The sequence below is a fragment of the Engystomops pustulosus genome, chromosome 3 (assembly GCF_040894005.1).
Source record: "Engystomops pustulosus chromosome 3, aEngPut4.maternal, whole genome shotgun sequence".
In the NCBI taxonomy this organism is placed as follows: Eukaryota; Metazoa; Chordata; class Amphibia; order Anura; family Leptodactylidae; genus Engystomops; species Engystomops pustulosus.
The window spans coordinates 220,163,516-220,178,096 of record NC_092413.1 but is presented as its reverse complement, the minus strand read 5'-3'; the positions used below and the strand labels follow the sequence as shown (position 1 = coordinate 220,178,096).

Sequence of the window (14,581 nt, the reverse complement as noted above, 5' to 3'; positions counted from 1 at the left end):
GGTGACTCTGCCCAATCATAGTCATCATGGCTACTAGTTAGGGGCATCAATTTGTCGGATTTGACTGTTCGGACACCAAAAAACTGGCCTACATGTCATGATAAATGTCCCCCAATGAGTCCAGATAACACGGTCCCAGAACCATGTACATTATACAGTTCAATCTTGTCTCATCTGAAGTGAACTTGCAGCAGTATTATGATTTATGCTGTGAGGGCCAAAACCACCATGGCTCTCCCCTCCAGTACCATGAGCCGTGGTCAGGTCATGTACAGCCGACACACGCACCGCGCTTTTTCTGGCCTACAGAAACACAACCTTAGTTTACCAAATTAACATCTGAATGGAAAATTGGCTTATTTCCCCGAGCAACCAATCACGTAACGGCTCCCATTTCTCATGGTCCTCTTGAAATATGAAAGCAGCTCTGTGGTTGGTTGCTATGGGCTACATATCAGGGTGATGCCACACGTCCTGTTTTTGGAACGCTTTAAAGCATGCGTTTTCAGTCCGTTTAAAAACACATCTGGTTTTGACTGTTTACTATGCATTTGGTGACTTTGGTCCTGTTTATCTACAAGTTCAAAGCAGTCAAACGCATGGTAAATGATCAAAAACGGATGTGTTTTAAAAACGCATGAGTTTTTGAACGGACTGAAACCGAATGCTTTCAAAGGGTCCTAAAACTGGACGTGTGACATCACCCTCAGACAGTTTCCTTAAATCCGAACAGTTACAATCTGGTGAGGCCTAGAAAATTGCCCTGTCTGAGCAGAACAACCAATCACAGCGCAGCTTTCATATCAACAAAGCAGTGACTGACGTAAAAGCTTTGCTGTTATTGGTTGCTGTAGAGAAAAAGGCCAATTTTTCCTGTCAGATAGTTTTGATAACCTTGAGGCAGATTTATGAAATGTAAAGCAACCAATCACAGAGCAGCTTGTTATGAGTCGTTATGGGAAACAAGACTGGGTTTCTTTTCAGATGATTTTGATAGATGAGGCCTAGTTTGTTTTGAAGCCTTACAGTCTCCTCCTCATGTTTGGACACTTCTAAATTAGAAATTTATTAACAGTTTCCTCTCACCCACCGCCTTCATTTTTCACTTGCCTCAACAGCAAATTTTCAGTAACAATCCCAACAAATTTGTCCCAGCCTGAGATACAGTGGGGTATCTGTGATCCCTACCCAGAAGTAGGCAGGTTTAGTAGACTAGGGGTATCACAAAATTTCAAACATCTACCTTAGAACTTTTTGTATGAAAACATTGTAAGAACACCCCCCTCCTCCCCCCTGAAAATCAGGGGACACCCCAGCGCCTTGTATTACATCGCCAGTCAGGGGAATTTCGGTTTAACCATACCTCCCAACATTTGTGAAAACGAAAGAGGGACAAAATGGCGGCACGCGTAGCGATCCCGCGGCGATCCCCCTAAGCCACACCCCCAATCACTCCCTGGCCACGCCCCAAATTTTAGCCATATTAAAATAATAAAAATCATCTCAATAAAAAAAAATAAAAAATATCCTCATTGGGATTTGAACCCAGAACCTGCAGTGTCCATGTACAATAATAACACAGCGCCACAACCCACTGAGCTATAACCTCTGTGATTAACAAGGTGGAGAATTTTGGTAACTAAGAACTATTTACTGCTGTGGTATATAGGGAGGGATCTTCTCAGATTATTGTAATTATTGAGACTATTATTATTATTATGGAGATTATTATTATTATTATTATTGAGATGATTATTATTATTTTTACCATTATTAATAATCATCTCCATAATAATAAAATGTATAATAATAATAATAATAATAATAGTCTCAATAATTACAATAATAATCTCTGAGAAGATCCCTCTCTATATATCAGTGCATTAGTCTGTGTCACAGTGTAAATGGCAGATAACATGTCTTAGTTACCAGAAATCCTCAGCTCTGTATCACTGGGCTTATAGCTCAGTTAGTTAGGCTCCTGTCTATGGTGCACAAGGTCCCAGGTTCGAATCTCGGCCTGGCCAAAACTTTATGTAATTTAATTATATAAAGAGCTTGTGTCTGGGGAAGCCCTGGAGACCATATATGGACAGATGCTGATCTGACCTGATGACGTGGTACCTGCTCTCCGGCTGAGCCGACACTTCTCTGAAAAGGATTCCCTGCCCGATGTCTGCTCTGGGGAACCCTAGGAGATGCAGTGACCATATATGGACAGATGCTGATCTGAGCTGATGACGTGGTCCCTGCTCTCCGCTAAGCCCGACACTTCTCTGAAAAGGATTCCCTCCCGATGTCTGCTCTGGGGAACCCTAGGAGATGCAGTGACCATATATGGACAGATACTGATCTGAGCTGATGACGTGGTCCCTGCTCTCTCCGCTAAGCCGACACTTCTCTGAAAAGGATTCCCTCCCGATGTCTGCTCTGGAGAACCCTAGGAGATGCAGTGACCATATATGGACAGATCTGAAGCTGATGACGTGGTCCCTGCTCTGCGCTAAGCCCGACACTTCTCTGAGAAGGATTCCCTCCCGATGTCTGTAGAAGCCATTCTGTACTGTGAGTTCAGACTTTCAAAGTATTTACTCTGCGGACACAGCGCCGGGACACAGCGGGACCTGGGGGGAGAATCCGTGACAATATCATAGCTGCCCGTGACGCGGGGCAGAGGTACGAAAAACGGGAAAGTCCCATCAAAATCGGGACGGTTGGGAGCTATGGTTTAACCCCTCTTTAGGGTATGACTGGTACAGAAAACCTACTTTCAGGGCTACAGTGTCAAGTAAAATTATTTAAAGGGGGCCCCCGAATGTGGATCCCCATCAATAAGGAGCGTCTGTCACCGTGCAGGACCAGACACAGTTGATTTCAATAATAACCATGTAATACTTCATTTCTCCTGTGGAGGCGCTGCAGGAGACTTTAACACTTGCTGCCAGGTTTTTCCAGTGATCAAAACTGATTGCTTGAAGTTTTGGTTCTTGTCAGCAACCATTTCAATTTAGATACTTGTTGGCGACTTCAAAGTTCATAGTTCAAGATTTTATAACTTTTGCTGAATTTTACCCCCAAAATTATATTTTGCCCACTACTTCGGCTCCGAAACCTCTACATCTACACACTTGTATTATAATCTTGAACCCTGAGGATCTAGATGAACAGATTTATAGAATGTGCATCAGTTATGACTTAAAGGGGCACTCCACCTCTAGTCGATGTAGACAGTAAGATGCTTACCTCCATTCTGCCTCTAGGTGGAGACACTCGTACTTCTCCTGCACCTCCCCCACAGTCAGGTCAGGGTGCAGCCAGTGGATCTCGTCAGATTTGAGGTGTTTCAGCCGCAGCCCGTAGCTCTCCACGTGTTGGATGTCCGGACCGATGCGGCCGCTCAGGAGGATGGAGCTGATGATCTCCTGTGTACAGACAGACATCACACATGACACCCAGGACATTGCACTAGGACTGTGCAGGAGATTTGGTGCAATGTGTCAGGTAGTTGGAGCTCTGACTCCTTTTAAAGGGGTCTCCAGAGTAGGGGAGTTGGGCGTTTTTGATACTGATATCCTATCCCCAAGTGGAGAGGGTCGCCGCAGCTCTCAGTGTGACCTGTGTATAATAACAGTGTATGGAGACTCTTCTTATAGAGACTAAAAATATCGGTCACATCGGGCAGTCACAGACCGCGCCAAGACTGAGCACAGAACCGGTCATTACCCAGAAGCCTCCACGCTATTCTATTAATGCCGTTCTGTAGGACATATTGATTACGTTTTTATTGAAAGTGCAGGGTGGGTGACAGGTAAGTAACCAACAGGAGTTAACCTAAACCCTCTAATAGTATAATCATTATCCCCTCACCACTTTAGACCACCAAGGTTATTATACATTGCTCCGTGATCATAATCCTGTAACCCTTCATCACTCCGGAACACCAGGAATATTATCAACTACTCCATAAACACTCTAGACCATCCGAGTTATTATCATTAAACACTGCTTCACTCTAGAACCCCAGGGTTATTATCATTAAAAACTTCATCACTCTAGAACCCCATTGTTATTTCCATTAAACACTTCTTCACATTAGAACCCCAGGGTTAATATCATTAACATTTCATCACTCTAGAACCCCAGGGTTATTATCATTAAAAACTTCATCACTCTAGAACCCCATTGTTATTTCCATTAAACACTTCTTCACATTAGAACCCCAGGGTTAATATCATTAACATTTCATCACTCTAGAACCCCAGGGTTATTATCATTAACATTTCATCACTCTAGAACCCCAGGGTTATTATCATTAACATTTCATCACATTAGAACCCCAGGGTTATTATCATTAAACACTTCTTCACTCTGGAACCCCAGTGTTGTTATCATTAAACACTTCTTCACTCTAGAACCCCAGGGTTATTATGATTAAACACTTCTTCACTCTAGAACCCCAGGGTTATTATCATTAAACACTTCTTCACTCTAGAAACCCAGGGTTATTATCATTAAACACTTCATCACTCTAGAACCCCAGGGTTATTATCATTAAACACTTCTTCACTCTAGAACCCCAGGATTATTATCATTAAACACTTCATCACTCTAGAACCCCAGTGTTGTTATCATTAAACACTTCATCACTCTAGAACCCCAGGGTTATTATCATTAAACACTTCTTCACTCTAGGACCCCAGGATTATTATCATTAAACACTTCATCACTCTAGAACCCCAGGGTTATTATCATTAAACACTTCATCACTCTAGAACCCCAGGGTTATTATCATTAAACACTTCATCACTCTAGAACCCCAGGGTTATTATCATTAAACACTTCATCACTCTAGAACCCCAGGGTTATTATCATTAAACATTTCATCACCCTAGAACACCAGGGTTATAATCATAAAACACTTCATCACTCTAGAACCCCAGGGTTATTATCATTAAACACTTCATCACTCTAGAACCCCAGGGTTATTATCAGTTGTCCCTCTAGACTACAAGGTGTTTTGTTGCCTTTTCTATGATCATTCTAGATTGCCTGGGTCATTCTTATCTAGTAACTCTTCATCACTTTAGTTGTTATCTAAGACCTCTAATAACTCTGGCAAAACTCAATAATCCCTTCATCACACTAGACCACCAGGGTTATAGCTATGATCCCCAAACCAAAAAGGACACTAGAACCATTTCCACTGATGCCCATTTAGCACAGAGTAAATCTGTGTTCTCTAAGGTACCCAAATTGTGTTTATTCTGAGGGGTGTGCATTGGAAAGGAAAGTGTTAAAACATATTTAACTCTTCTTATTACAGTCATCTAAAGGGGAAGACTGCAGAGGAAAAGATATGCCCTATGTCTCAGTCCTCTCTGCTATATATATATATGGGTCTGGAGATGGGGTTGATATATATGAGGTCCATATACACTAATAGGACACATGGACAGAGGTTCTCTTATTGTGCACAAATCATTATAAAATACATTCAATTGATAAGAAACCAACATTCCCTCCTTCTTTCAACGGAACCACGCAGCCCACGACAGGGGCGACATAATGGCTGCGACTTATTCCATTAACTTCTTTTATTGTCACTTGTCACTGAATAGGAAAGAGATGGAGCTCGATAATCCCGACACAAGTCACTTGACGGAAGTTACTAAAAATACATTTTATATGAACGTCAGAGAAGAAAGATACAATAATGGGTTCTGAGCCGGGATCTGCAGGTAGGTGGAGGTGGGAGAGAACATCTCTGTGTTACCTCAGTGTAAGATTATCAGATTAAAGGAAAAAAAAAAATTCTGTCTCACTCTCCAAGGATCAATAGAATTATCATTGCATTGGGAGAAAGATAAAGAAGTCCTAGTGCATGTATTTATGGTCACTGTGATCTACTTTGATCCCTGGCAGTCTAAGTATCATAAATCCTCCCCCTGCTCCCTGCACTGAGATTTAAGATCCTCCCACCCTGACACTGCCCTCCCCCCTTCATTAAATCCATATTACAGAATTATCTACATACAAAGCTGAACTTCAGTATCTAAGCTGTCATTGTAGAGATATCAACTATACAAAACAGATGAGCCCTTGTATCTAAACTGACGTTGTAGAGATACCTACCAGACATAGGACTGATCTTTGTATCTAATCCATATTATAGAGGTGTTGACCATACAAAGAATCGTAGCTACTGCTATAGAAGTATCTACCATACAAAGAGCGAATCAATGGGGCAGATTTACTTACCCGGTCCATTCGCGATCCAGCGGTGCGTTCTCTGCGGAGGATTCGGGTCCGGCCGGGATTCACTAAGGCAGTTCCTCCGACGTCCACCAGGTGGCGCTGCTGCGCTGAAGTCCGCCGAGGCCCGCCGAAATGCACTCACCTTCACCAGGAATAGGCCGGTGAACTTAAGTGCAAGTCTCGCGACACTTTTTTTTTTTTTTAAATGCGGTTGTTTTTCCGAATTCGTCGGGTTTTCGTTCGGCCACGCCCCCCGATTTTTTATAAAGTGTTTCTACCATACAAGCTAATGTATCTAAGCTGCCATTGAAATGGTATCTACAGAGAGCTTAGCCCATGTATCTGCAGCATCTCCCCACTGGGGCCTGTCCTAATGGCTGGGGGGCAGCTGGATTCCCCCGATACCCGGTTCCCTAGAGCTGACTCGGTCACTGTCGCTTACTACAGGTAGAACACATAAAGTGGTAGTTATTCTCCCTGGGGCACTCTCAGAGTGTGTTAGGTGATCCCTGGGTAAATGGTAGAGGGGAGGCCCATGATGTTATGTGGCAGCCAGGGTTCACATGGAGACAAGATGATGAACATCAACTAACAGTTCCTTTATTCCAGAACTCAAACACAGCAATGGCAACAGGCGGAGGTAGAAGTCTAGTCTGTCCAGGTCCAAAGTAGCTGGTTGGATAATGTATGGCAAAGGATGCTCACAGCCCAATTTAGGGAATTTGAGGCTGGAGAAGTTAGGAGCTGCTTGGGCAGCAATCATAGACAGTCTCTGTTACAGCCGTGGCCGTGTGTAATAAGGACTCTCAGAAAGATCTGAGGTTGTCACCTGCTCCTACTTTCTGGAACTTTCGACAGGGAGTCTTAATATTAACTTCACCTTGGGTGGAGAGTCCAGCATCCATCTAGGATTGGATTGACATAGATCAAACATAACAAATCACTGGTCAATGTGTAAACTCACTCTTCTCAGGTAGATATTGTGCAAATGTAATACCAGTTCTGGTCAGTAGATGGCATGCATACTAAGGAATTAATAAATCATTAAAGGCAATGTTTATATTATTAAAGGCAACTTCATATAGTATCATTACATTCTGTGAGACTTCATATAGTAACCACTTAGGATATAGGATCTAGATGGCCATACTTTATCTATATCTTATGGATATTTGAAGTGTATAAGGTTCGTAAGGGACCCGTCCAGCGGGCCATTACATATCTAATTATATTACATAGATATCTCTACCACACCTACAGCTGAGCCATATCTAAGCTATCTATAAGGAAAAGCCACTGGCAATGAACCTGGCATGTGATGACATATCGGTGACCACTGGTGGGCACTGAAGAGTTACATAGGGGTCCGTAGCTTTTGCATTGGGCCATTAATCTATACCTCTAGAGAGCTCCAGGTTAGGGACCAGAGCACGGACATATGAGATAAAAGTTGTTGATGCACCTAAGACAAAAAAACTTTGTATCGTTAGATGAGTTCTCAGCTTTGTGGGTGGCCAGAAGCACGAGGCCTGCACCTATATACATAAAAGATACAGGTAGTCACTTCCTCTCGATGCAAGGACGTCTCGCCTACAGTACAGTATGAGTGATGCACCAACCCACATGATCTGAAGCTCTCAGCATGAAAAGCTCCGCAAAAAATTAAAATATATATATAAAAATTATAAAACCATTACCACAAAACCCACAGTATATGTATTCAGGATGCAGAAGTTACATGGGGGTCAATATTGTTACATTTATTAGAGAAATGGAAACTTCAGTAGGATGGACCCTGGAAGGTCAAATTATACAAAAAGTTCCAAAATGTTGCAAACTACAAGCAAAAGTCACCAAAACCACATTCATAAACAGTAAGATCCATCGGCCTGAGATGGGGATCAGGGAAATTTCCTTACTCCATGGTCTTTATGACCCTCTACTGGTGACTGCAGAGATGTGACCCTTTTGCTGTGGTTGGATATGACCATTCTCCTTCTGGAATAATTATATGGTATTGGTTTGGCTTTATTCTCGCATCATGTTATTAGGCTTCTTGAAAGTCAGGCTTGATGTAAAAGGGGGTTGCCTTACAAGGTGGCCAATAGAGGCCACGTTTTCATTACATGCTAATGTATTTGCATATTTCCCTGAATCCCCCAGTAAAGTGTTAATAGCTGCAAGTCTCCACACACCAGCAATGCGCCTTCCCAAGCCATTCTATAAAATCTCTCTGTATGTTCTCAATATTGGGGCTATTTATCATACGCTGGCGCTTGTGGCGTGGCGCAGAAGTCCTAAAAAATACCACCCAATATTTGCATCATTGAGCAATGGCCAAAAATATTATCCAAATCTATTTAAAAAAAAATACAGTTTAAGCAAAAAGATCCACACATTTATCTGAGCCCCCAGCCCAAAGAATATAATGGCCAAATCAATAGTTCCCACCGCACCGTAGATCCATTGGATCATTGGATTCCTCAACCCATAGGACACAATGGGGCTCATTAACTTACCCAATCCATTCGTGATCATGATGCGCGTTGTCCGACGTGGATTTGCGTCCTGCCGGGATTCACTAAGGTCATGCACCCGATATCCAGCAGGTGTCGCTGCTGCGCCGAGGTCCTCCGGAGTTCACCATCTTCTTCCCAGTGCATGTAAGTACATGTCAAGCGACACAATTTTTTTTTAAATACTGTGGTTTTTCCAAATCCATCGGGCTTTCCGACGGCCACGCCCCAAGCCTCCGCCGATGCAACACAATCCGATCACGGGCTCCAAAACCCGGGTCAATTCAGCGCAAAACGGCGAAAATCTGAAATAATCGGGAAAACCTTGACCGGATCGCAGCCAAAGGACCCTTAGTAAATGAGCCCCATTATCATCATCATTGTATGATCATTGGCTCATCTGATCTTCTATCCTGTAAAATACAATGAGCCAACAAATGCTGTGTACAGTACAATGGCTGAAATGCTGAGTCTCACCTCTGCATCTATTTACTGATTATGTGGATAATCAATTATCCACATCCCGACCTCCACTGACTTACCTGATACCCTAACCCATAGAGTAAAGTGGCCAAAATAACCGAATAAGTTAATAGACAACTCTTCTGTATATCCATCAACTCTTCACATAATTTATCGAGTACAATGGCCGCCTATCCTCATCTGCACATCCATTGACTCAGGGTGTCCCAATCTACAGTGTCCAAATAAATTAGCCTTTCCCACAGATTCATTGATCTATCTGGTTCCCCCAATGGGCTTATTGATTATACTCCATTAATTCACTGGTCCATCAGATCCTCCAGCTCATGGACTACAATGCCCACATCAATTTTTCATATCCTTAATTTGTCTTTTATGATCCCCAATTTATAGAGTATTACAAGCAGATTATCCTCATCATGTTATCAGTGACTCTTCTGTTCTTCTATTCCATTAAATACAATGGGAAAATCCATTATTTTCATCCAGTTATCCACTGAGTCTTCTTATACCCTCGACCGATAATACCCTCGACTAGAATGGCAACATACTTGTCCTGAGCTATACCTAAATATCAATGTAGTACAATGGTCACATCCACCATCCATATCCTCAAGTCATTGATCTGATCCCCATAGAATACATCTGTTCATACATCCCATTAAATACATTGGGCAAATTAAACAACCTCCTGTATGATGTGCATCTACAGAATCTTTCCATTAATTAACTTTAATTCATGAACTATAATGGCCAACACTATGTACACCCACTGACTCCCATTGACTTCCATTGACTCCCAACCCATGGAGCTCATGGAGAAATCACTTATCCTCTTAGCGGCAGTTCTGTGGGCGGAAATGCCTTGTTGATGCCAGAGGTCAGAGGAGAATGGGCAGACTGGTTCGAGCTGATAGAAAGGCAACAGTGACTCAAATCGCCACCCGTTACAACCAAGGTAGGCAGAAGAGCATCTCTGAACGCACAGTACGTCCAACTTCAGGCAGATGGGCTACAGCAGCAGAAGACCACACCGGGTGCCACTCCTTTCAGCTAAGAACAGGAAACTGAGGCTACAATTTGCACAAGCTCATCGAAATTGGACAGTAGAAGATTGGAAAAACGTTGCCTGGTCTGATGAGTCTCGATTTCTGCTGCGACATTCGGATGGTAGGGTCAGAATTTGGCGTCAACAACATGAAAGCATCCTGCCTTGTATCAGCGGGTCAGGCTGGTGGTGGTGTCATGGATCCATCCTGCCTTGTATCAGCGGGTCAGGCTGGTGGTGCTGGTGTCATGGATCCATCCTGCCTTGTATCAGCGGGTCAGGCTGGTGGTGCTGGTGTCATGGTGTCTTTGGGCCCCTTGGTACAACGCCACAGCCTACCTGAGTATTGTTGCTGCCCATGTCCATCCCTTTATGAGCACAATGTACCCTGTAACATCTGATGGCTACTTTCAGCAGGATAATGCGCCATGTCATAAAGCTGGAATCATCTCAGACTGGTTTCTTGAACATGACAATGAGGTCACTGGACACAAATGGCCTCCACAGTCACCAGATCTCAATCCAATAGAGCATCTTTGGGATGTGGTGGAACGGGAGATTCGCATCATGGATGTGCAGCCGACAAATCTGCGGCAACTGTGTGATGCCATCATGTCACTATGGAGCAAAATCTCTGAGGAGCTTCCAGCACCTTGTTGTATCTATGCCACGAAGAATTGAGGCAGTTCTGAAGGCAAAAGGGGGTCCAACCCGTTACTAGCATGGTGGACCTAATAAAGTGGCCGGTGAGTGTATATACTAATTTATAGGACCTCTCACCAAACCCTGAATTTAATGACCAAAAACATCAAAATCTGAAAGTCCACTGATTTATCTGATCTACCAACCCAAAAAAATACAATGGCCAAATCAGCTGTTTCCATTGTCCCTTGGCTTATTGAATTCCCCAACCCATATGATACATCGGGTATTGTGATTATCCTGATCAATCATTGGCTCTCCTGATTTTACATATTATACAATACGATGGGCAAATAGGTTCAGAGTAGAGTATGGATGGAGGTCGTTGCTTCTTCTGTACATCAAATGGACCATGTGATCCCATCAAGTAGAATGTCCAGAACAACATCATCTATCTGTCCATTATCTTACCTGATACTCTAACCCTTAAATAGAAAGATCCACACTCTATGACCACTGATAAGAGATTGCTCAAGTCATATACAGGCGGTCCCCTACTTAAGAGCACCCGATTTACAGATGACCCCTGGTTACAAATGGACCTCCGAATTTTGGTAGTATACTGTACTTTAGCCCTAGGCTACAATAATCAGCTATAACAGTTATCACAGGCGTCTGTAATGAAGCTTTAGTGTTAATCCTGGTTCTTATGACAACCCAACATTTTTAAAAATCCAATTGTCACAGAGACCAAAAAAATTTTGACTGGGATTACAATGATAAAATATACAGTTCCGACTTACATACAAATTCTACATAAGAATAAACCTGCAGAACTGATCCTGTATGTAACCCGGGGACTGCCCGTACCCTCTCCCATGTCCACCAACTCTCCCGATAAAACAAACTTTTTTAGTACGGTGGCCAAAACACCAAAACTCCTCATCTGGACATCCATTGTCTTGTGTGATCTGTAGCCATAGTGTACATCAGCCAAAACAAGAATATTCAATCATACATCCACCGACTCATGTGATCCTTCAACCTATAGAGCACGATGGCCAAATAACGTAGCCACAGATCAACTTACCTCAACCACTGATTTCCAGCCCATACGATAAGATGACCATACAGATTATTCCATCACATAAATACAACAGGCAATTATCATCTTCCGTCCACCCAGTGTTGAGTCCAGTGGCTACAACACTTTGTCTCACCTGCAGTTTGACTTGAAGTACAATGATCGAATCAAGTATCTTCATCCATACCCCAACACCAAACTTACCTGATCTCCCACCCATAGAATAGAATGGCCAAATATATTATCCAATGATATAGTATACAATGACCAAATCTATAACCATCTAATGTAACATGGACCACCACAACTCACCCGTATGTCCGTGAAGATGCTGCACTTGACCAGCTTGAAGTTCTTCATGAGGTTGGAGCTGTTGCTGTGAAAGCAGACCTTAAGGATCCGCATCTCTTCTTTACTGATGTCTCCATCGAGGAGAGGGTCCGTGGGGATATCCGACTGCACAAAAGTGTTTCCCCTTGAACGGTTAATGGCTTCCAGAGACATCCTGGCAGGGGTCAGAGTATCGGCTAAGAACAGGACATTACTTATCTGTGGAGGCAAATAAAGTCCTTGTTAAACACATATTCTACTCATCTCCTGTTATATGAGATCTATCAAGAAGAGTAAAGAGATGCAAAAATCAGCCATGTGGTCTACAGCCAAGGTTTTTCGGCATTTGTTCCACATAAAGTACATTTATGGTCTTGAGAAAGAGCTTCAAGTAGTGGCTACTAGAGTGCAGAGTATTTGACTAAGGCTGAACTTGTGTAGGGGGAACTTGGCTTAGTAACATTTAGAAACAGTGTCCTACAAGACATGAATAACCTCAAGCGGTTTTCTAGATATTGAGAAGATGTTCTACACAATCTGCTGCAAGGTCCATTGGCAAAAAATCCCTTAATCTTCATCCCTCTGGTCTACACCCCTTCACATTACGTCTATCTTGAGAGAGAATACTTTGGGTATATGGTACTCGACCGAGGAACATTTGGAAACATTCTTCTACATAACATGAATAACCTTAACCAATGTTCTAGGTCAGTGGTGGCGAACCTATGGCACAGGTGCCAGGGGTGGCACTCAGAGCCATCTCTGTGGGCACTCAGGCCATCACTCCAGGACAGAGTTCACCAAATAGGACCAAATCCACCAAATCTTCCTGCAGCCCCAGGCAACTTAAGAGATGCTGCTCTCAACGCTATTTTAAAGTGAAACATCATTGGTTGTTTGGGACTGCAGGGAAAGTGAGAAGGTGTTGACAGAACTGCAATACCTTTTGAGGTCCTCATTCTGGAGCCACCATTCTTCTTCTACAGAGAGACCCTGGAGAGAAGCTACGAGAGTCTGAATTTGCTCTCCTTCTTTCAACTGTATTGGTGGCCTCAGGGGCCAATACGATTGAAAGATGTGGAGCAACAGGTAGCAGTAAGTTACAGCTTAAAATGCCATGTTGGCGCTTAACGGTAAATAAGTGGATCTTGGTTGTAGTTTGGGTACTCTGTCTCCAAAAGGTTCGCCATCACTCTTCTAGTTGTTGAGTTGTCAATGTACCCATCTCATTGGAAGGTTCAAAGTCTTACCAAAATATCCAATAACCTCCATTACTCTGGTCAAAGCTCTCAACCTTTGACATGTTTAACCAGGATGTTTCATGCTACGTCTTAAAGGGGAACCTTTCGAGCAGGTGGCTCTTGAGTTGGCTTTACTTACGATACTCCATAGCCAATATTCTAGAGATCATGAAAATGGTTGACCAATGTTCAAGATATCAAGGTGATGGTCTACCCAATTGTGAAGACTATGCACATGTTACAAATGTATCTCAGACAGTTCTATGCAAGCAATTGGAATCAAGCTCCGATACCATTTGCAGACCGTTTTTGGAAGAAAGTTTCCAAATCTTTCCTAACCCCTTTAAAAGAAAATATGTATCAGTGACAACTAGTTGAGTATGTAGTCAGCACGTGCAGTGAGAAGGAATAGGAGGCGGTGATTGGTCGTCATCACCGATTGTCCACGGTGGGATCTGCATCTTTATAGTAGACTTCTCACCTTTCATCGGAATCCTGCCCAGAGAGAGAGAGATACCCAAAGACCCTTAAAAATGCAATTTTGTCCAACTTTATTCATAGCTACGTGCAAAAAAATACATAAAAAATAATATATGTTTTGGAGTGTGGGAGAAAACGGGAGGACCAGGAGGAAACTCACGCAAACACAAAGGGAACATACTAACTAATTGAACCCAGGACCCCAGCGCTGCAAGGCTGTAGTGTTAACCACTGAGCCACCATTTCTAAAAAAAATATAACAAACTATACTGCAAGAATACAAAAATCATAGTTACTGTCCCTGAATATATACAGAACTGTTTTATATTTAATTTCTGGTTGACTAATCTGTGACAGCTGAATGCGATGCAAAAAGAGCGCACACATTTACTTCTCACCAAGCTGTTGGAGCTTCTGTTTTTCTCCATTTTTATATATTTAGATTTAAAAAAAACGTAAAACGTGGACAATAAACTCCTGGAGAAGAAACACAGAAAAACTG

General features: G+C 42.7%; 1 protein-coding gene across 4 annotated transcripts in view; it reads right to left on the bottom strand.

Annotated features, from left to right (window-relative positions):
* PTK2B (protein tyrosine kinase 2 beta) overlaps positions 1-14,581 on the bottom strand; it is a 140,628-nt gene that overhangs the window by 72,137 nt on the left and 53,910 nt on the right. For 2 of the 4 annotated variants that reach the window (XM_072143872.1, XM_072143871.1), the window contains exons 2-3: positions 12,341-12,577; positions 3,244-3,422 (exon numbers count right to left, since the gene is read on the bottom strand). In XM_072143872.1, coding sequence (XP_071999973.1) covers positions 3,244-3,422; positions 12,341-12,532 — 371 coding nt within the window. In that variant the 5' untranslated portion in view covers positions 12,533-12,577. The other 2 variants (XM_072143875.1, XM_072143873.1) reach the window with 2 other exon arrangements.